Source organism: Diceros bicornis, chromosome 4 (genome assembly GCF_020826845.1).
Source record: "Diceros bicornis minor isolate mBicDic1 chromosome 4, mDicBic1.mat.cur, whole genome shotgun sequence".
Classification (NCBI taxonomy): Eukaryota; Metazoa; Chordata; class Mammalia; order Perissodactyla; family Rhinocerotidae; genus Diceros; species Diceros bicornis.
The window spans coordinates 90,536,217-90,561,304 of record NC_080743.1 but is presented as its reverse complement, the minus strand read 5'-3'; the positions used below and the strand labels follow the sequence as shown (position 1 = coordinate 90,561,304).

Below are 25,088 nucleotides of genomic sequence, written 5' to 3'. Positions count from 1 at the left end.
AATCAAGACAAAAAGTCTCACTTTGCTTTGATCCAATCCTGCCCACGATCTAACCCTGCAGATTATCTCCCCTTTCCTCATTGGTTTGCATGGCAATATACTCTCCTAGTTTTCATTCTCATCTAAGAACCTTCTCAGTCTGCTTTATTGGGTCCCCCTCATCTACCTGACCTTTAAATGCTAAAGCTGTATGAATCTAAAACCATGGTGTCAATTATCAACTGTACAAATTTCCAAATTCACAGACCTCTTCTCTGTACATCCAGAGAGCCTATGCAATATCTCTAATTGGTTATCTCCCATGTGCCTCCTTGCCTTTAAACCTGCTCTTCTTCCAGTATCCCTATCTCTGTAAATGACACCCATATTTTTCTGCCCAGCTACTCAAGCCAAAAACCTGCAAGTTATCTTCCTCTCCCTTAAAGACAACATCCATCAATCATCAAGTTTTGTCTACCCTAGTCCCTAAATATTTCTTAAATACTCCTTCGCTCAAGCCCCACTGACCTCACCCAAGTACAGATCACAGGCCATCATCATGTACTTCCAGGACAATGTCACGAACCACCTATATATTGGCTCTCCCTACTTCCACTCTGGCTTCTCTCAAATCCATTCTCTATACTGTACCCAGTAGATACTTTTATGGCACTTACAATACTTTATTCTATCTATTGGCTTACAGGTTTGTCTCTCTACTAATCTGTATATCACTCTTATTTGTACTCTCAGCATTTATAGTATTTGGTACAAATAGGTACAATTAAAAAAATTAAAACAAAAATAAATATTCTAGACAAACACCGGTGAATATAAAGTGATCTCAGAATTGCAGAAAGATCTTCCAGGTAAAAAAACTAAAGCTTACTTTTAAAAAGTCATAAGAGCATATGGCAACTGCCTCTGATGAAGCCTATTCCACTTCTGCACATTGATGGCTACAAAGATCTTCCTTATATTAACCTTAAAATGTGGGTTCCAGCCATGAGTTCTACTTTTATCTCTTGGATAGCAAACAGAACCATTCTAATTCCTCTTCTGCTTTGATTATTTGAAGAGAGTCATTAGGTTAACAAACTCTACTCTTTTCCAGACAAATAATTTTACCATAAATAAAAGGCAACATTCTAATTCTAAACTTTTGTTGTAGGCATCTATTTTATGTTCTGACAAAGCTCTATAAGTCTACTAAAATCTCAAATCCTAAACCTAATTATTGCTTTCTTTGTAGTAATAAGCATAAAATGATTTGAGTTTATGGTTTCACTCTGTAATACTGACAAGCCTCAGCCTAAGCACGGGCAAAGAAAAATAAAGAGGAAAAACAGGAGGAATTGAGATGAGAACAGGAAAATTTTAGGGTAGAGGCTATGGGGGATGGGGAGGATATAGAAACTTCTGAAGCTTAAGCTTAGACTGTTATTTCATCTTTAACCTGTATCTTGAATTGTCACAGAAGTAGGAAACTCATCAACACATGCTGACAATCTCGGACTTCTCTATTTTAAGTTGTTAGCATTAATTTATTTTTCTGTCTCGTGCCATTGGTGATTTACAAACTTCTTTTTTAGCCTAGGGATACTATCTTCAAAGGAATACTTATCAGTAAGCAAATATGTAAAAGCTGGTTAAGATGGACAACTGCTAGAGCCCTAATTGCTGGAGACTCTCCCAGAGCAGGCAAAAGAGTTTTCCATTCATTCATGCATTCATTCAACAAATATCTACTACTGAGCAACTACCATGTGCCAGACATGGGGATGCAGCAGGAAATTAGACAGATAAGACCCCTTTTTTGATGAAAATTCAAACCTAGAACACAGTTTTTAAATTTACTGCTTTAAAAGATTAGTCCAGGGCAAAATTCTGAAAGGAAAGCCTTTCCTCTGCACTCTCACTGCTCACATTTCCCACCAACCACAGATGGCCCAATAACAGTTAAGCCAATAACAGAGACATCTTCTGACAAACAGAGAAAATACGTTAGCAATCCTAAAAATCATACTTATTCCTTAGAACACAAGTCAATAATTTCCTGGAGATCTGTTTGTTTTTTGTGTGTGTTTGTGAGGAAGATCGGCCCTGAGCTAACATCTGCCAATCCTCCTCTTTTTGCCAAGGAAGACCGGCCATGGGCTAACATCCGTGCCCATCTTCCTCCACTTTATATGGGACGCCGCCACAGCATGGCTTGCCAAGCGGTGCGTCGGTGCGCGCCTGGGATCTGATCCGGCGTACCCCGGGCCGCCGCAGCGGAGCGCGCCACGGGGCCGGCCCCTCCTGGGGGTCTGTTTTTAAGTATAAATTAAAAACTCACAGCATTCTGAACATTAATAAAAAATGTATCAAAAATTACTCTAAATCTGGATCAGCACTGTCATTATAAATTGAAGTTTAGTAAAAATAATCCTCATAAGTGGCTACTACAAAAAAAAAAGATGTTTAATTTGAATAGTTTCAACTATGGCAAGAAGTGGCATCTGAACATAATATCTATATTAAATTAAAACTCAAAAAATGTTCATTATTAAGGCCAAGTTAAACAAGATAGTAACAGAGATACAAAGTATTAGAAACTCAAAAGAATTCATCCTTTTTATTATTTTCGGTGTCTCAAAAGTCAAGTATTTTCTGAAACTTTTCCCAAGGTTTTAACAGATACTGAAGAGACAACAGATCAGCAGAACTCAGGAGCCAAAACGTCTTAGTTCACATCTTAGTTCTGTCATTTACTGGCATTGTGTTGATCTCGGACAAGTTAGAAAATTTCTCTCTACCTCAATTCCTCATCTGTAGAATGGGATTAACGCCTTAGTTATGCCTTACTCCATAGGATTGATATCAAGATTAAATGAGTTAGTGAAATACAACGTCATGTAAAATACTTACCATGGTGTCTGAATAAAGTGATCAAACACTACATACCGGTGTAGTGACTAATCTAGCAGCAATGAATGCCACAATACATAACCATTTTCTTCTTATGAATTTACTAATGCCTGATGTAATTCTATTTCAAAAATTTGAGAAAACATAAGCAAAAATGTTAAAATAATCTCTAAACTACAGATGGAGTGTATAACAATTTTAACAATAACAATCTAGGTATGTAAAAATCAAACCAAGAATTCAAGAAAAGAAACATATTTAATAAGTTTAAACCATGCAGTTTCAAACTATTCCTCTCTGGTGGCCACTGAATACCACATTTAAGAAAAAATGCAAAATGTGACATTATTGCTATGTGTAAGAAGAGCTCTCTATCTTGCCACTGTTAACTTAGGATCTCGTCGTATTCATCAGAATGAACTTCACTATAACTCACTCATTTCCATATCTTGTCTACTGCCTAATAGATATTGTCAAAGTAAACAAACGCTGCCACCTTGTGGACTTATGAGTATGGTATTAAATAACCAAAAATGATCCATAAGCAAGGGAAGAAAAATTTTTAAAGCAAAGTTTCTAGTTCACCTTTTTCTCTCAGTGAGATTCTCATTGCAATAACTGACGAACACTGGATGTATTTCATGCAATTTTACAATAAGAATAATTTCTTCTACAATATAATGAAATGATACATCAAATTCAACATTATTTGTCATCTCTAAATCTCTATCTCTCTTCCCAAAAGAAATTCATTAAATTTCCGATTTTGAGAAGAATTAAAAGGCTTTAAAATGAATTATTATCAATGATGTGTTAGAATGTGAGAAACTAAGAAAAGCAAAAACTCACCAGGGCTGTGAAAGTTTCCAAGTCCCTTCAATTCTTTGGATACCATTTTCCTTTGTTGTTACCTACTAGTCTTCATTGGTCCTGCCTAATAAACTTTGCAAATTGGAAGTTTTTCTTTCAGAAATGTTAATTCAATGTAAATAAGAAAAAAGAATGGATGACAACAGCCAAGATGAAACAACTCAAGGTAACTTTTAAAATTTTTACTTTAATTGAAATATTTTAATATAACTAATCTCACTTTCAATAATACTGATTATTCCCAAATTGGAATCTCGTTTAAGTCTTCCTATGACAGTAAACTTCTCCCTCAGGATGCACAGCACTTTGAGATAAATGTCTTTCTATGATCAAAGTTTATTAGCATTTTAAAAAAAACAGGATTATATTAAATCAAGCTCAAGTGGCTTTCAGAAATAATGAAAATGAATTGTTCTTACTCTTCTTTGAATGCCTAGAAATGTATAACCACTCCCACATTTTCTAACTAGATATGCTGCTTTTGTAATATGATGTTAAGAAGGAAATTTTTATTTTGTTTTTCGTTCATTTTTTAATGGAGAAGGAAATACAATACAGGATGAATTCACAAAGCTCAGGGACATTAATCAATATTACAAGCAAGTTCTAATCTGCATTATATTTTAGTTGGGTAGAGCCACATAATTATAGGTAAATGTATATATATCACGTCGATATTATAAATAAACTTCCGGAGTTATTTTTGCCACTTCATTCAAGCTACAATTCTTAAATTCTTAACTAATTTAAGAGCTTTCTTAAGTAACAGTGTTACACTGTTGCTCCAGACTAAATTGTTTCAAAAAATTTTCTTATATTTCTTCTATAAAGGCATTGAAATAAGCCTGGGAGTTTTCCTGAATCTAAGCATCATATTTGGCCTGTTCATGGTTATACTCTTAGCCTAGCCCACAGTAGGTGGTTAATGAATTTTTGTTAAATAAATTACTCATTTAATTAATTAGTTAAATGAACCCCACAATCTTCTACATTTTCAAATTTTAATCACTCCAGTGCATGAAAAGGAAAGCTCACATTGCCAACATATAAAAAAATAACGTATGGTTTTTGTCTTATTTGTTACTGAGTTAAACAACCAGCTAGAACACAATAAAAGGTTTACCGCAATAGCCTCTTTAGCTAATTGCTTAAATTTCAAGATCAATATTCATATACACAAACGAAAATCTTAGTCACGCAAACAGAAAAGCATACGTAGTTTTAGTAATATTGGACGAGTTAAAACTTGCCAAATTTCTGATCTGCATCAAAAACATCCTTTTAAGGTTTCTTTATTCTATCTAAGAAATTTGAACATGGACGAGTAATTTGATGATACCAAGGGATTACCGCTAATTGTGTTAGATGTGACATCGACCCGTGGTTTTACGATGTCCGTATTTTAAGACATGGAGATTCTTAAGGCTGTAGGGGTAAAAGGACAGAGCATCTGGGATTTGCTTCAAAATACTTAAACAAAGGAAGTAAGAATGAAAAGTATAAATGAACCAAGTATAGCAAAATCTGGTGGTTGTATGAGGGATTATTATTCCATTCTCTCTATTTTTATGTATATTAGAAATTTTTATTAAAAAATTTTAAAGAATGGTCATCAAAACGATAAAGAGGGGCTGGCCCGGTGGCATAATGGTTAATTAAGTTCGCGTGCTCTGCTTTGGCGGCCTGGGGTTTGCGGGTTCGAATCCTGGGAGTGGACCTACACACCACTCATCAAGCCATGCTGTGGCAGTGCCTCACATACAAAATAGAGGAAGACTGGCACAGATGTTAGCTGAGGGCCAATCATCCTCAAGCAAAAAGAGGAAGTTTGGCAGTGGATTTCAGCTCAGGGCCAATCTTCCTCACCAAAAACAAACGAAAAACAATAAAGATAAAAATAATATAAATTAATAATAGAAAGACAACTAGAAAACCCCAATATTTGAAAACTAATAAGATGTGTCTCAGTAATCCACAGGTCAAAAAAAAAAAAAATTGAAATTAAAAAGTTCTTAAGGGGCCAGCCCGGTCGCAGAGCGGTTAAGTTCGAGCGCTCAGCTTTGGCAGCCCAGGGTTCATGGGTTTGGATCCCAGGTGTTGACATACCCACCACTCATCAAGCCATGCTGTGGCAGCATCCCATATACAAAATAGAGGAAGACTGGCAACAGATGTTAGCTCAAGGCCAATCTTCCTCACACACACACAAAAAAGTTCTTGAGCTGAATGAATAAGAAAAGATACCATATTTTCCATACAATAACAACAAACTATCTGAAAAGAAAATTATGAAAACAATTCCATTTACAGCAGCATCAAAGAAATATTTAGAAATTAACTTAACCAAAGAGGTGAGAGACTTGCACAATGAAAATTACAAAACATTGCTGAAAGAAATTAACGACAACATAAATAAATGAAACATATCCCATGTTCATGGACTAGAAGACTGAATATTGTTAAAATGTCAATACCACTCAAAGTGACCTACAGATTCAATGCAATTCCTATCAAAATCCCAATGATATTTTTTGTAGAAATAGAAAAACCTATCCTAAAATTCACATAGAATTTCAAGGGACCTGAAATAGCTAAAACAACCTTGAAAAAGAAGAACAGAGATCAAGGACTCACACTTCCTGATTTCAAAACTAACTATAAAGCTGCAGTAGTCAAAATAGTGCGGTAGTGGCATAAAAACAGACATACAGACCAAGAGAATAAAAGACAGATCCCAGAAATAAACCCTTGTATATATGGTCAAATGATTTTTGACAAGACTGTCAAGACCATTCAATGGTGATAGGACAGTTTATTCAACAAAGTGATGCTGGGAAAACTGGATATCCACATACAAAAGAATGAAGGTAGACTCTTACCTAAAACCATATACCCCAAAAATTAATTCAAAATGGATCAAAATCTAAATATAAAACCTAAAACTATAAAATTCTTTTCATGACTTTGGATTTGGCATTTATTTCTTGGATATGATACCAAACAAAAGAAAAAATAGACAAATTAGACTTCATGAAAATTTTTAATTTTGTGCATCAATAGACAATATCAACAGAGTAAAAAGGCAACCCACAGAATGAGAAAATATTTACAAATCTGATAAGGGATTAATATCCAGAACATACAGAGAACTCCTGGAACTCAACGACAAAAAAACTCAATTCAAAAATGGGCAAGAACTTAAATAGACCTTTCTCCAAAGAAGATGTACAAATGGCCAATAAGCACATGAAAACATGCCCAACATCACTAATCATTAGGGAAATGTAAATCAAATCTAAGAGATAACACCTCACACCCATTAGGATGGCTACTATCAAAAAAACCCGGAAAATAACAATTGCTTGAAAGGATGTGGAGAAACCAGAACCCTTGTGCACTGTTAGCGGGAATGTAAAATGGTATAGCCAATGTGGAAAACAGTATGGCGACTCCTCAAAAAATTTAAAAAACAATTACTATATGATTGAGCAACTCCATTTCCAGGTATATACTCAAAAGAATTGAAAGCAAGGTCTCGAAGAGATATTTTTACATCCTTGCTCATAGCAGCGTTATTCACAATAGCTAAAACATGGAACAACAAAAGACCCCAAATAGCCAAAGCAATCCTGAGGGAAAAAAACAAAGCTGGAGGTATCACACTCCCTGATTTCAAAATATACTACAAAGCTATAGTAATCAAAACAGCATGGTATTGGCAGAAAAACAGACAAAACATTGCTGAAAGAAATTAAAGAAGACATAAATGAACAAAAGATCAATGGAACAGAATTGAGAGCCCAGAAGTAAAACCACACCTCTATGCACAGCTAATTTTCGACAAAGGAGCCAAAAACATACAATGGAGAAAGGAAAGTCTCTTCAATAAGTGGTGTTGGAAAAACTGGCCAGCCACACACAAAAGAAGGAAACTAGACCATTATCTTAAGCCATATACAAAAATTAACTCAAAATGGATTAAAGCCTTGAATGTAACACCTAAAACCATAAAATTCCTAGAAGAAAACACAGGCAATACACTTTTTGACATGGGTCTGAGCAGTATCTTTTTGAATTCCATGTCTCCCCAGGCAAGGGAAACAAACAAATAAAAAATAAACAAATGGGACTACATCAAACTAAAAATCTCCTGCATAGCAAAGGAAACCATCAACAAAACAAAACAAAAAAACCCTACCAATTGAGAGAATATACTTGCAAATCACATATCCAACAAGAGGTTAATATCCAAGATATATAAAGAACTCATACAACTCAACAACAAAAAAAACAAACATCTGAACAGACATTTTTCCAAAGAAGATATATAGATGACCAACAGGCACAAGATGTTCAACATCACTATTATTAGAGAAATGCAAATCAAAATCACAATGAGATATCACCTCACACCTGTCAGAATGGCTATTATTAGAATGACAAGAAATAATAAGTGTTAGAGAGGATGTGGAGAAAAGGCAACCCTCATACACTGCTGGTGGGAATGTAAACTGGTGCAGTCACTATGGAAAACAGTATGAAGAGTTCTCAAAAAACTAAAAATAGAACTACCATATGATCCAGCTATTCTACTTTTGGCTATTTATCCAAAAAGCACGAAAATACTAACTCAAAAAGACATATGCACCCCTATGTTCATTGCAGCACTGTTCATAATAGCCAAGACTTGGAAACACCCTAAGGGCCCATCAACACATAAATGGATAAAGAAGATGTGGTATATATACGCAATCGAATACTACTCAGCCATAAAAAAAGATGAAATCTTGCCATTTGCGACAACACGGATGGACCCTGAGGGTATCTGCTAAGCAAAATAAGTCAGATGGAGAAAGCCAAATACCATTTGATTTCACTCATATGTGGAAGATAAACAAACAACACATAGATACAGAGAACAGACTAGTGGTTAGCAGAGGGGAAGGGGAAGGGGAGAGGGCCATAGAAGTACCAGGGCACATTTGTATGGTGATTGATGGCAACTAGACTTTTGGTGGTAAATGTGATGCAGTCTATACACAAGTCAAAAGACAATGATGTACACCTGAAATTTTTATAATGTTATAAACCAATGTCACCTCAATAAAAAAACTAATTAAAAAACAAAACAAAACATGGAAGCAACCCAAGCATCCATCAAGGGACAAACAGACAAGCAAAATGTGGTATGTACATACAACGGAATGTTATTCAGCCTTAAAAAGAAAGGAAATTCTGGGGGCCGGCCCGGTGGCGCAAGCGGTTAAGTGCGCGCGCTCCGCTGCGGCGGCCCGGGGTTTGCTGGTTCGGATCCCGGGCGCGCACCGACGCACTGCTTGGTAAGCCATGCTGTGGCGGCGTCCCATATAAAGTGGAGGAAGATGGGCACGGATGTTAGCCCAGGGCCGTCTTCCTCAGCAAAAAAAGAGGAGGATTGGCGGATGTTAGCTCAGGGCTGATCTCCTCACAAAAAAAAAAAAAAAAAAAAAAAAAAAAAAAAAAAAAGAAAGGAAATTCTGATATATGCTATAACACATGGATGAACACTGACAACATTAAGCTAAGTGAAATAAGCCAGTTCAAAAAGGCAAATAATGTATAGTTCCACTTATATGAGATACTTAGAGTAGTCTAAATCATAGAGACAGAAAGTAGAATGGTGGTTGCCAGGACTGGAGGGAGGCGGAAATGAGGAGTTGTTTAAGGGGCACTGAGCTTCAGTTTTACAAGATGTCAAGTATTAAGGAGATGGATAGTGGTGACAACTGCACAATACTATGAATGTATTTAATATTACTGAACAGCACACTTATTAAGATGGTAAATTTTATGTTATATATATTTTACCACAATAAAAAACATTTGGAAAAAAGAAAAGATACCACATCAAAATTGTGGGATGCAGCTAACGCAGTGCTTGGAGGGAAATTTATAGCACAAATTTTCTATATTAATTGAAAGAGAAGAAGAAAGGTTTCAACTCAATCACTTCAGTTTCTATCTTAAGAAACTACAGAGATAAGAGCAAATTAAACCTAACAAAAGGAAATAATAAAGTTAAGAGTAGAAATCAATGAAACAAAGAACAAAAAGATATACAGTATCAATAAACTAAGACCTGACTCTTTGAGAAGATAAATATTGTTGATAAACTTCTAAGCACACTATTAAGGAAAAAAAATAAAGGAAAACAAATCTCTAATATCAAGGATGAGAAAGGAAACATCATTATAGAATCTAAAGATATTAATAGGATAAGAAAGGAATATTATGAACACTTGTATGCCAAAAAATTCAACAACCTAGATAAAAATGGACAAATTTCTTGAAAGACACAAACTAAAAATAATGTTCAATCAAGAAGAAATGGATAATGTGATCAGCCCTACTTCTCTTTTAAAAATTGAATTTATCTTGAAAAATCTTCCCTCAAAGAAAACTCAAGGCCAAGATTGCTTAACTGGAGAATTCTACAAAATACGTAAGGAAGAAATAATACCAATTCTTTACAAACTCTTCCAGAAAACTGAAGAGGAGGGAGCACTTATGAGGCATGTCACATATGAAATCCTGTCATCAAAACCAGACAAAGATGTTACAAGAAAACAAACTGTACTCTATGAGGTGGATACTATTAATCATTCCATTTTAGAGATGAAGAAATTGAGGACTGAAGAGATTGAGAAACTTGCCTAGAGCACAGAACTAAAAATTGGCAAGTAAACTGACTTCAGAACACAGGCTCTTAAGTTTAACACTATAACAGCTTCTCAAATTCAATTAAACTCTAGATACTCTTGCAAAAGAAAATAATAAAGAGTGCTGCTCAATACTTACCTAGAGACTATGCTGGAACCATTATAGAGATCACTAGCATATGACAATGTAGCCAAAGGTCGTACTGAATTATATCGAGTAAACTTAGACAAGCATTCCTGAAATTCATCCAATTGGCTTGCAGTTCGACTGTCATCTACATGAAGAAAACAAAATAAACAAATTGAACTACAACAAAAGCCAAAGAGCAATATCCACAGATTAAAAATTATATTCTAAATACAAACAACAATTCTTAAAAAGTATTTAGAGAAGACTAGTATACACAAATTAATTAGCTGATCTTTTAGCTTTAATGAAAATTTCTTAGTGGTTCTTTGAAAGATACTGTCTCTTTCAACACCAATAAGAACACACTGAACTCTCTTTTTTAAGGAATAATTCTTTGGAAAAAGAAAAAAAGTACCTCTGATCAGGAGAAGTTAAATCATTTATTAAAACAAGAATCCCTTCTCAATGGAGAAAGGGTGGAGAGAGGAGTATATATACTGGACAGAGTTATCTATTAGTTTGAAGGTACATGTTTATCGGGATACATTGTCATGCCCATGTTTGATACGTTGTCATGCCCATGTTTCTTTACTGTGAAAACACAATCTATAATAACATAATTTACATTTTAAAAAATTGGTTTTTAAGTAAGAAGAAAGTGAAACATTTGTTCACATAATACTTTGAAGTGTTTCAAATCCAATTACGGGAAGGGAATAGAAAATTGCAATGTATGAATTATTAATTCTCAAAAACAAACAAAATAATTTCACTCAGATGTCTTGGTGGAATATGGAAAACAATAATTCCATCCAACAGAATACTGTACGGGGCCGGCCCCATAGCTTAGCAGTTAAGTGCGCGCACTCCACTGCTGGCGGCCCGGGTTCGGACCCCGGGCACGCACCGAGGCACCACTTCTCCGGCCATGCTGAGGCTGTGTCCCACATACAGCAACTAGAAGGATGTGCAGCTATAACATAGAACTATCTACTGGGGCTTTGGGGGGAAAAATAAATAAATAAAAAATTATTTAAAAAAAAGAATACTGTACAAATATTCAAAGAAAAGGCTATTTCAGTAAACTATTCATAACTAAATTATGTAGAATTTAAATCACAAAATAAGTTTATGAAGTACCTGAGAATACAGTTAATCTATTCTCCAAACTAGAAACAGGCCTACAGTGAAAAAATAAATTAAAAAATAATTCTTTTTTCAAAACTGCTTAAAGTTTGGACTTGTATTTTCCCTTCCAAAGAATTAAATCACACAATTACTTTAGTTAGCTTCCGAGACTGAAATTTGAAATAAGCCTGTTCTAGTGTTATCATACCTTCTTCCTTATTCTAAGCTCATACCCATAGACACACACAACTTTTTCAAGGTAAATTTTCATAATTTCTCTTCTTAAATGTCCTCTGAAAATAACAGCAGGCATAATGAAATCAAGATATAAGAATCATTAAGTCAAAAGAGTTACTATACTATATAATGCATAGTAAAGAATTTATTTTATCTGGAGATATTAGGTTACCTTAAAGATAAGTGGTGACATGAAGAAATTCCTCTAACAAATATTACAAAGAAAAACAAACAATTATTTAAGGAAACTAAGTAAGTTTCTGTCCCTTATATTTTACATTTTTAAGATTTAAATACTAACTTAGCAAATTCATCTAACAACCTATATTATAAAAGGGTCTAATTTTGTAGTATTTTCATTCCAAAACCAGCAAAAGGAACAAACCTAATTAGCATGCAATATCATAATGTTATTGAGATAAAGCTCCTGCTCCACAAAAATTATTCTCAGGAAATTCAACAAATTATAAATAAAACATGGGTTATTGCAAAAACAACAACTGTACTACAAAGTGATTTGAATGTAACAGTTAGTTGATTCTTTTTATACATAATCTTATTACTATGAGCTATTTAATGCAATAAATACTGGAAAGACAGTAACTTTAGATATTCATTTAAAAATTATTTTAATGTTAATCTATTTTTCCACATTTTGACATCAATTCCTAAGCACATAAAATTCACAAGCATTCAAGAATGTGTATTCTGTTGAAGATCATAATCCTTTTCTAGGGTAGCTGAACTTCTGGCCTTCATACTCATTAACACCTACTTGCAACAGAAGTTATAAAGAAAACACTAAAAAGAGTTATTTTAGTATCTGAAAGTATAGGAATTAGATTTCACTGATCTGGTTATGAAAAAGTAGGATTTTGTCTGCTTGGCTGGTATTCAATGTTTCTTCTCTCTTCTAATGTTTTACAATTTACCTTCTCTTTCAATTACAATTGAGAGTCCAAGGCATTAATTTCTTAATCTTCATCTCTCATTTTCATAGTTGAAAATAAGAGGTGAGGATGGGGGTGGATTCTCATTTGAAAATTTACAAAAGGACAACCAAACTCTTAGGTACCCCATTACAGAGAAGGTAAAATTTCCTCTTTACAATCAAGAATACTGGGAGGAACTTCACATTCAGCAACATGATGTGTAGACAATGGGCAAATTTGATAAGATAAACTTGAGATTCCTAACAACTAAGAACAACATGTATTAAGCACAATACAGCCATGCCCACAAAAATTAAAATCTAATCTTCCTCCTGGTTTTAACTTATTATTCTACCTTCCTGTAAAGCTATAGCCCAAAAATAAATTAAATTGGTTTGTGATTACCTTTACTATCCCACAGCATGCCTACACTACTAGTTACTTAAAAATTATTAATAACAATAGCCTTCTCCAATCTCTCTTTCTCATCTCGTTTTTTTTAATGTCTGCCACTTGCCTGTGGTTGTATTTCAACATCATACCAACAAACAACATCTGAAAGAGTTAACATGAACCCTCTGTCAGTCAGAATGTAGGCCTCAGACACTTTCAATTTAACAGCTTCCTATGGCAGTTTACAGAGTATTACACAGGCTCAATAAAAGATTCCATTCCCAGGGGCCGGCCCCATGGTTTAGCGGTTAAGTGCGCGCACTCCGCTGCTGGCGGCCCGGGGTTCGGATCCCGGGCGCGCACCAACGCACCGCTTCTCTGGCCATGCTGAGGACGCGTCCCACCACATACAGCAACTAGAAGGACGTGCAGCTATGACATACAACTATCTACTGGGGCTTTGGGGGGAAAAACATAAATAAATAAAACCATTAAAAAAAAAAAGATTCCATTCCCAGACAATAAAATGAAAGCCTTCTACCTGTGTAAAAACTGTTGACTGTTAATTTCAAACACACTTATAAACAAAGCTTGGTTTCCTCCTAGTCTTCATAGGAAAAATGCTATGTAAATCTAATATATATTTTTTTCCTCTACCACCATTCCTGAGGCAAATTTGTCCAGAGGATCTAAGCAATGTGTAGACTATAATACAAACATGCCTATTAAAGTGAAAACCAAGGCCAAATTTTTAACAACTAATAAAATATCAGACATTGTTTTCCTTGGTGGTCCTCATTTTGAGGAGGTATACTAATAATGACATCCATTAATTGAGCACCCAACTTATACCAAGCATTGTATTTTATATCCATCACCTATATACCTTAAAAAAACCCTGCAGGGTTGGTATTAACGTCCCCACTTCATTGGTGAGCCAAGACAGTAAGAAAGGCTAAAGATCAGAGAGCTAACAAAGAGCAGCAGAACTATGTTACTTTTCTACCGCAATTAACAATATTCTATGCTATCACGTTGATGTCTTTGCATAAGTTATTTTCTCTACTTTGAACATGTTTCTACTTACCTTTTTTAGTTAATTAATACTACCCTTGATTAAATACAACTCCTCTGAAATCTCTACAGTGATCATTCCCTTACATTTCCCCATTTTCAACTTGGCCTGACTTTTTCACTCCCAGCTTTCTTAGTGCATATTCTTCTCTATTCCCATAACTTTGCATATTTATATAACATATAATATCACACAGAATTATTTATCTGTTGCTTTTCCCCACTAAATTTACAATACTCCTTGGCAATAAGAACTGGTTCTTTCACCTTTTTATTCGTAGCAAAAAGAACAGTGCTTAGAACTTAATAAATGTTGAGTAATTGGAGGCAACTGAATGGAACTTATCTTTGCTAGCTACATATTCATGGCTCATTTTTTTTTAACTTTATATAGCTCACTATATAAAGATTAAAAATTTCCAAATACAGAACAAGAACAAAAATAGCTTTGGGAAAGTAATGTCCTCCAAGATCTCTAAAAACCTCCACAATGTTCTGGTAGACTATGTCGAAAATACATGCTTTTGCTTTATGAATAGCACTTTCCATAAATCCAGCCTAAGAAGCTAGAAATGGATCTGAAAGATGAATTTCAGATATTTTAAGAAGTCCTGAATATATACCTGAGATACGAGACATCCTTGTAGAAAAGTAACATTGCTCTAAGTCTTCAAAATGAGCAGTGAGTCGTTTTCGTCTTGATGCTAATGTGCTGTTATACCAAGGCTGTTTCTTCGCCTAAGGTGATAAAAAGAAAAGACACTCATAACTCAGAATAAACCATACTCTTTTTCTGCACAGAATATCCAAAAGCTTGCATATTTAATTTCAAAAGTTCATCACATTAAAATAATTACAAATGGCAAAAACCCTTAGTTCTTAGATCATATTTTCCAATTTCTATTTTAAAGTGAAAACAGGTCAATTTTACAAGAATAAAATGAAAAGTTTCTTTCAACTCTCCAAATTAAATGAAGATAGAATCCATTATAACTGCCATTCTAAAATTTGGAATTTTGAGAATTTTAATATGCAGACATTGTTAGAAAACAATTATCAAAAGAAAACTAAATGTGGGGCTGGCCCAGTGGCGCAGCGGAACACTTCGGCCGCCCGGGGTTCACCAGTTCGGATCCTGGGCGCCAACCTACTCACCGCTCATCAAGCCATATTGAGGTGGCACCCCACATAGAAGAACTAGAAGGACCTACAACTAGGACATACAACTATGTACTGGGGGCTCTGGGGAGTAAAAAGAAAAAAAAGAGGAAGATTGGCAGGCTAGTCTTCCTCAAAAAGGAAAATAAAAGCTTCAATTTAACAAAAAAAAGAGAAAATTTAATTGCTTTTTCATCATCACTATATTGCAGCCTTGTACCCTTTGAATAACAGGAATAGTGCTTGATTGTACAGAATAGGTATTTAAGTTAACATTAGATTAAGGAGCAGTAATATATATGTTAAATTGTTTGATATATACATTAGATTAGAATAACTAAATCAGATATATACAGACTAAGACAGCAAACCTGAAATATACTGGTATATAAATCCTATAAAAAACAAGTCTGTGATCCTAAATATATAATATTACCTACACTATGTTAACTGAAAAGATAAGACAATTCTCCCACAAATGGTTATCTATTATGCTTGAGGCACAAAAACAGATACAGAGATAAGACACAGTGAGATCTTCAATGACACAGGTTCACCAATAACTATACCACAATTACAAATGTATTAAAGTACTACCATGAACAAAACACTCTAAAGTGAACCCCTGCTAAAACCAGATGGTAGATAACAGTATTTTAAAGCAGTGCTTGGATCACAAGAAAGTAAGACAATTTCCAAAGTCATAACAGATTAACAACCAAAGAGGAAACTGAACTCAGAGAGCTGACGTTGAAGAAAATATAACAGTGCAAAGGAGGGGAAAGAGAAAGAGGACAATAGTTATTTGGGGACAAATACCTACAAAAGAAGTACCACTGAGATTTGGAGACTGAAAAGAGAATTTGCAAACTGGAAGATAAATCTGAAGAGATTACTAAGAATGAAGGATAAAAGTCAAGACGACAGAAAATTTGAAAGAGAATATGAGAGATCATAAAAGAAATAATAGTAACATTTAAAATACGGCCACTCAGATACCCAGAAAAGAGTAACAGACCAAAGAAGAAATATTTGAAGAGTTGATGTTGACCATTTTCCAGAACAGAAAACAGACATGAACATAGAATAAACACACCAGATAATAGCATATAAGTCAGAAGAGAGTGAAGAAAGTGTAATTCTGGAGTCCTCATGTTGTTCAGGAAGGTAACTGAGATAGTGATTGAGTTTAGTCTCTGTTTAAATGTTAAGTATGGATAAATTTCAAGGATAACCACTGAAAGAACAGTAATAGAATAGGTAACATTTAATCTAGTAGAGGGGTGAGAGGAGGGGGTAAAAATATAAAAAAAAATTCAAAACATGAGGCAAATAGCAAGCATATTAAGGAGTAAAAAAAAAGTGAAACTATACCAGTAATCATAACAAATGTAAATGGAAACATTCACTAATTTAATTAGTGATACAATGGATTTGTAAGAATATAACTATATGCTATCCACCAAAGAAACGCCTAAAACATAAAGAAACCGAAAATCTGCTGAGGTAATAACGTGAAAAATAATATATTTTTAAATATATTATTTAATAATTTAATTTTTTAAATTATTATTTAATAATTTAATTTAAATATATTATTTAAATTAGGCAAATATAACCAAAGGAGGCAAAAACAGACTCAATATGAAAAACATTAATGGGCTGGGGCCGGCCCGGTGGCGCAAGCGGTTAAGTGAGCGCGCTCCGCTGCGGCAGCCCGGGGTTCGCTGGTTCGGATCCCGGGCGCGCACCAACGCACTGCTTGGCAAGCCATGCTGTGGCGGCGTCCCATATAAAGTGGAGGAAGATGGGCACAGATGTTAGCCCAGGGCCGTCTTCCTCAGCAAAAAAAGAGGAGGATTGGCGGATGTTAGCACAGGGCTGATCTCCTCACAAAAAAAAAAAAAAAAAAAAAAGAAAAACATTAATGGGGATGCAAATAGCCACTGCATAACAGAAAAATTTCAATTCAATAATTGCATATCCAGTATGTACAAAATAACAGCCTCAAAAATATATAAAGCAACAATTCCTAGAGAAATTAACGAATTCACCAACATAGCTGGAGATTAACCTCCTCAATTCAACTGAGAGACTATGCCAGTAATACTACTATAGATATAGCCAAATGCAAAAGCTTAATTTAATAAATACATATGGAATACTACAACCAATTAGAAACATACATTCTTCTTAAGCATACACAGAACATTTACAAAAATTGGCCATGTACTATATCACTGAATATGTTTATGATCTCAATAGGGTAGGATTTCTTAAATGAAACACAAAAAGCACTAATTATAAGTTATAAACTCCATGACACAGAAGTTAAGAACTTCTGTTGCCCAAAATCCATCATTAAAAAGGTAAGAAGACACAAACTGTGAGATATTTTTGTAACATATAATGAATAAATCATTAGTATCCTGAGTATACTTTTTTTAAAAAAAGCTCCTATTAGTAAAATAAGAAAAACAATTCATACAAAAAATGGGAAAAGACACGGAATGCCATTTCAGGAAAGATAAAATATGAATGGCCAATAAACATAAGAAAAGATGCTGGCCTTATAGTGATAGGAAGATGTAAATTAAAACCACAACTAAATTCTTTTTACTACCCACTAAAGTGGCAACTATTTAGAAGTTCAACAGTAATAATTATTGACAAGGATGTGGAGAAACTAGAATGCATATACTCCTATGGTGGGAGTTTTAAATTAATAAAAAGACTTTAGAAAACAATTTGATATTATCTCAAAATACAAAAAGCATTGATATGTATACCAAAGGACCTTCACTTCCTCTCCCAGGCACACAATCTAGGGAAACTCTTGCACCTGTGCATCAGGAGACACGTACCAAGATGCCCTTAATAGCAAAAACAAAAACCCTAGAAATACATCAAATGTATACAGACTGGACAATTGATAACTTGAGGTATACTAACAAAACAAAATATTTTAAACATTAGTGAGGATGAATCAACTACAGCCATAAACATCAGGAATGAATCTTTGAAAAAACAAGTCTCAGAAAACTATATACTATGATACCATTTTTATCAAGTCCAAATATAGCCAAACCAAATAATATAGGGGTACATATATGTACAGTAAAAATATTTTAAAAAGTCAATACACTGATAAACACAAATATCAGAAAAGTGATTACCTCTGGACATGAGGCAGGGTGATGGAATTTGTTAGGAGCACGTGGGTAACTTGAACAGTATGGTTAATGTTCTAGTAATTAACATAGGAGTTGGGTTCATAAGTTTCTTTTATTATAATTATGCTTCTAACTTACATATTCATACAATGTTCCTTTTTATGTACCAACATATTTTTTTATAAATTCTAAGGGGAAGAATCTAGATTTTTAAAAAGGTGATCTGCTCAATGGAAAAACATAAAAGACTTCATAGTCTGAAACATGAGAATGATTACAATAACAAAAATCAGGAATATGACATATAAAACAAATGAGAAGTAGTCAAAAACACCATTTGATTTGGATTCCAGTTTTTATAGCTTTGGATTCCAGTGCAATTCCTTTTTAATTCATCCAAAAATAGGTTGCTTCATAACTGTTTGTAAATATGCATCATTTGGCTCATTGTCATATATGTCTATTAAATTCACAAATAACATTAATATAAATGAATAGAAATATGTTAACACTGAGGGGATAAATTTTTTGAGAATACAAACTAGTTGCAGATAATACACAAGGCCAATCATCAAATTGAACATAAACTCAGGATAAGCTCTATAACCTGGAAGTAGGATATAAATATGGTTAGAAATCAAAAGGAGATGTTCATCCATTGTGTTTATCTAGATAAGTTCTAAAGAAAAATGGCTACATTTACCAAACTCAAAGATAATTAAATTTCACCACAGCAAAAACAGAAGCACATAAATATCTTATTTGGTCATTGAGAAAGTTAAACACTTCTCACATAACACTAAAAAGTTCATAGGCACAACTATAAGTGAGCAAATTAAACTTGATGATTATACAGAAAGATGACTTAGTGTCAGCCTGTAAATTACGAAAAATCTTTATAAATTTAACAAAAATCTGATTCCCAATGAATGGAATTAAATTGAAAATAGAAAAGAAGCACTCAAAACTGAATATTCCATTTCACATACTTAATATAAACTAATAGGCAAGAATACAAAAGCAGTGAGATCTTTAAAAGATGAATGAAATCAATGTTTGCACAATGAAAGAAATAATTGTTACCATAGCAAAGTTCCTCATCAATTCCACTAAGAGATCCCTACCGTAAACGAAGCTGAAAGTGTTCTGAATGGTTAACCGAAATTTGCAAATTTTTCAACATATAAATAAAATACCACTTCCTCACAAACTGATTTTATAAGTGAAACAATGCAGAATGAAAACCTAATTATTATTTACACAGTAGGTATATAAGATCAAGGACCAAGTGGAAAATAATAAAACAAATTAACTGCTAAACACACACACATATACTTTCAAACCAACAGATTTAAAGAATGGCTTAAAAGGAGAAAGCTACATAATTTAGAACAGTGGTTCTCAAAGCATAGTCCTCAAAGTGTGGTCTTGAGGCCCCCTGAGGCCCCTTGAGGGGGCCCTCAGAGACCCCCTCAGGATATCTGCAAGGTCAAACCTATATTCATAAGTACAGTAAGACATTATATGCTGTTTTCAATGTGTTTATGTATGTACTTGTGATGCAAAAGCAAACATCAGTATAAAATTGCTGGCCTCATCACAAATCAAGGCAATGGCACCAACACCATTGGTAAACATTATCTTCTTCACCATTACTCATAACATCAATAAAAAAATACATAACATACATTTTATGTCAGTTTCCCTCAAGGATAACTCTTTTGTTCACTTTTTTTTTTTTACTTTTTTTTAAATTAAAGTGTAATTGACATATAACATTAGTTTCAGATATACAACATAATGGTTCAATCTTTGTATATACTGCTAAATGAGGACCAAAATAACCCAAGTTAACATCTGTCACCATACATAGTTATAAATTTTTCTTGTGATGAGACCTTTAAGATCTACTCTCTTAGTAATTTTCATATGTGCAATAAAGTATTATTAACTACAGGCACCATGCTGTACATTACATCTCCATGACTTATTTTATGACAGTACCTTGTGACCCCTGCATCCATTTTGCCCACCTCACCATACCTCTGGCAACCACCAATCTGTTCTCTGTATCTATGAGTTGGTTTATTTTTTTAATTCCACATAAGTGAGATCTTATGGTATTTGTCTCTCTCTCTCCAACTTATTTCATTTAGCATAATGACTTCAAGGTCCATCCACGTTGTCGCAAATGCCAGGATTTCCCTTTTTTTATGGCTTACTAAGATTCGTGTGTGTGTGTCTGTGTGTGTGTGTGTGTGTGTGTGTGTGTGTGTGTATCTCACAGTTTTTTTATCCAGTCTTCCACTGATGGACACTTAGGTTGCTTCCCTATCTTGGCTATTGTAAATAATGCTGGGTGCATACATCTTTTTGAGTTAGTGTTTTCGTTTGCTTTGGATAAATACTCAGAAGTGGAAGTGCTGGATCATATAGTTCTATTTTAAATTTTCTGAGGAACCTACATACTATTTTCCATAGTGGCCATACCAATTTACATTCCCACCAACAGTGCACAAGGGTTCCCTTTCCTCCACATCCTTGTGAACACTTGTTATCTCTTGTTTTTTTGATAATAGCCATTCTAACAGGTGTGAGGTGATATCTCACTGTGGTTTTGATTTGTATTTCCCTGATGATTAGTTAGTAATGTTGAGCATCTATTCATGTACCTGTAGGCCACCTGTATGTCTTCTTTGTAAAAATGTCTATTCAGATCCTCTGCTCATTTTTTAATTGAACTTTTTTTTTTGTTTTGTTATTGAGTTACATGAGTTCTTTATACAGTTTGGATATCAACCCCTTATCAGATACATGATTTGCAAAAATTTTCTCCCATTTGGTAGGTTGCCTTTTCATTTTGTTGATGGTATTCTTTGCTATGCAGAAGCTTTTTAGTTTGATGTAGTCCCACTTGTTTATTTTTGCTTTTGTTGCCTTTGCTTTCAGTGTCAAATTCAAAAAGTCACCGCCAAGACAGATGACAAGGAGCTTACTACCTCTATTTCCTTCTAGGAGTTTTAAGGTTTCAGGTCTTCAGTTCAAGTCTCTAACCCATCTAGAGTTAATTTTTCTGTATGGTATAAGATAGTGGTCCATTTTCATGTTTTTGCATGTGGCTGTCCAGTTTTCTCAACACTACTTATTGAACAGACTATCCTTTCCCCACCGTACATTCTTGGCTCTTCTTTAACTGACAATATACATGTGTGGGTTTATATCTGGACTATCTATTCTGTTCCACTGATCTATGTGTCTGTTTTTATGCCAATACCATACTGTTTTGATTACTATCACTTTGTCATATAGTTGAAATCAGGAAGCATGATGCCTCCAGCTTTGTTCTACTTTCTCAAGATTGCTCCTTTGGCTATTTGGGGTCTTTTGTGGTTCCATACAAATTTTAGGATTGTTTGTTCTATTTCTGTGAGAAATACCATTGGAATTTTGGTAAGATTGCACTGAATCTGTAGATTGCCTTGAGCAGCATGGACATTTTAACAATATTAATTCTTCAAATGCAGGAGCACAGAAGATCTTTCCATTTATTTGTGTCTTCTTCAATTTCTTTCAACAATGTCATAGTTTTCAGTGTACATCTTTCACCTTCTTGATTAAATTTATTCCTAGGTATTTTATTCTTTTTGTTCCAACTGTAAATGAGATTGTTTTCTTAATTTCTCTGATACTTATTATTGGTGTATAGAAATGTAACAGATTTTTGTATGTTTTATTTTGTATCCTGCAAATTTACTGAATTTATTAGTTCTAATGGTTTTTTGGTGGACTCATTAGGGCTTTCTGTATATAACATCATGTGGTTTGCAAATAGTCATTTTACTTCTTCCTTTCCAATCTGGATGCCTTTTATTTCTTTTTCTTGCCTATCTGCTCTGGCTAGGACTTCCAACAATATGTTGAATAAAAGTGGAGAGAGTAGGCATCCTTGTCTTGTTCCTTATCTTAGAGGAAAAGCTTTCAGCTTTTCACCATTGACTATAATGTTAGCTGTGGGCTTGTCACATATGGCCTTTATTATGTTGAGGTACATTCCCTCTATACATACTTCATTGAAAATTTTTATCATAATGGATGTTGAATTTTGTCAAATGCTTTTTCTGCATCTATTGAGATGATCATATGATTCTTATCCTTCATTTTGTTAATATGGTATATATCACATTGATTGATTTGCAAATGTTGAATCATTCTTGATTCTCTGGAATAAATCCCACTTGATCATGGTGCATGACCCTTTTAATGTACTGTTGAATTCAGTTTGATAAAATTTTGTCGAGGAGTTTTGCATCTATGTTCATCAGAGATATGGGCCTATAATTTTTTTTTCTTCTGGTGTCCTTGTCTGGTTTCGGTATCAGGGTAATAATGGCCTCATAAAATGAGTTTAGAATGGTGCTCCCTCCTCTTTTATTTTTTGGAACAGTTGGTACTCTTGGTTTGAGAAGGATTAGTACTAATTGTTCTTTAAATGTTTGGTAGAATTCACCAGTGAACCTCCTGGTCCTGAACTTCTGTTTTTTGGGAGGTTTTGGATTACTGATTCAATCTCCTTACTAGTAATCAGTCTGTACAAATTTTCTATTTCTCATGATTAAAGATACTCAATAAAGCCATTAAAATCATCAGTTTTATTAAATATTGACACTTGTATATACACCTTTTTACAATTTTGTTATGAAATGACCCCTGTGTACACACCTTTTAACTATTCTGTTATGAAATGGGAAGTATGCATAAAGCAATTTACTTGCATACCAAAGTAGAATGTAGTCTCAAGGAAAAGTACTTGTGTGATTGTTTAACTGATAAGCTAAATTAGCTGACTCCCTCATAGGACACTACAGGAAAATATGAATGTTCAAGAAGAAACAAATGAAACACATGTGATTGATTAAATTAAATATTATATTACCTTCTAGGGTTTATATTTTATGCAGATATAATACATATAACAATTGAAGCATAAAGGATGCAAGGGGTAGGAAGATAAGGGGACCTATAAACCACAGGGATTCCACATTTTACATGAAGTGATGCAAATTAACTCTAAGTAGGCTAGGACAAGTTAAGGATATAAATTGTAACCAACAGAATAGCTTAAAAAATACTGCAAAGAGTAGAGCTAAAAAGCCAATAGATAAATTAAAATTTAATCATAAAACATATTCAAATAGGAGTGATGTCAGCGTCATGGCAGAGTGAGCTTTCCCACACACTCACCCCCAATAAGATACAACAAAAGGAACAGTCACAGACCAACAACAGAATCATAGACAGCGAAAAGCAAGATCAGAAAGATCCACGCTGCCGCACACCTGAGAGTGGAACGTGCTGGGCCCCTGGAGGAAGTGAGGAGAGGTAAGGAGAACTCCTCACCCTCCCCATCAGATCAGCAATCCCGGTCCATGTGGCTCCCAGAGAGGGGGGAGGGGTGGTCCTCTGCGGGGAAACCGTAGCTCTTCCAGCTCTCTCAGCCAGTGGGAAACTCCCACACAGAGGACTCAGAACTGCTACCGGCTACCATCAACATCTGAGCACCCCAGGAGAGCGGATAACAAGGGGCTAACGAGAAGCCCCCCACTCCAGGGACCCAGCAGGCAAAAGAGAGAGCCCCCGCCACACCCCCCCGCAAGCCAGACCCTGCAGCTCAGCCAACTAGACCAGACCAAGGGACCGGCGGATTGCAGTGAACAGCCGGGGCACAGCACAGGGGCCTCAGATTACACAGCCCTTTACCCCCACACAGTGGCAGTGGGTGGAAATTGCAACCAGATATTTCCAGGATGAGGAAAAACAAAGCCAATACAGGAACCACAATGCAAAGGTACATGAAATCACCAGACCAGAAGGAAAATGACAAGCACCCAGAAACCAACCCTGAAGACAGAGAAATCCATAACCTAAATGACAGAGATTTCAAAGTAGCTATCAAAAAAAAACAACGAAATATGAGACAACACAGACAAACAATTCAATGAGATTAGGAGTTTCTTCACAAAAGAGATTGAAATCATAAAGAAAAACCAATCAGTTCTAATGGAGATGAAGAACACAATAGAGGAGATAAAGGAGAATCTGGAACCTTTAAAGAACAGAGCTGACAATATGGAGGAAAGAATTAGCATTATAGAGGATAGGAATGCAGATATGCTTCAGATGGAAGAGGAGAGAGAACTAAGACTAAAAAGAAATGAAGAAAGTCTCAGAAATACCTGACTCTATTAGGAAATGTAATATAATAATTATAGGTATTCCTGAGGGAGAAGAGAAGGAAAGAGGAACAGAGAGCCTATTCAAGGAAATAATAGCTGAGAACTTCCCAAATCTGGGAAAGGAGCAGGAAACACCAGGAAGCGAAGCCAATAGATCACCTAATACATCAACA

General features: G+C 34.7%; 1 protein-coding gene across 3 annotated transcripts in view; it reads right to left on the bottom strand.

Moving 5' to 3' along the window:
- COP1 (COP1 E3 ubiquitin ligase) overlaps positions 1 to 25,088 on the bottom strand; it is a 242,286-nt gene that overhangs the window by 121,262 nt on the left and 95,936 nt on the right. For all 3 annotated transcript variants that reach the window (XM_058540005.1, XM_058540004.1, XM_058540003.1), the window contains 2 exons: positions 14,975 to 15,089; positions 10,597 to 10,732 (listed from right to left, as the gene is read on the bottom strand). In XM_058540005.1, coding sequence (XP_058395988.1) covers positions 10,597 to 10,732; positions 14,975 to 15,089 — 251 coding nt within the window. The remainder of the gene's footprint in view (positions 1 to 10,596; positions 10,733 to 14,974; positions 15,090 to 25,088) is intronic.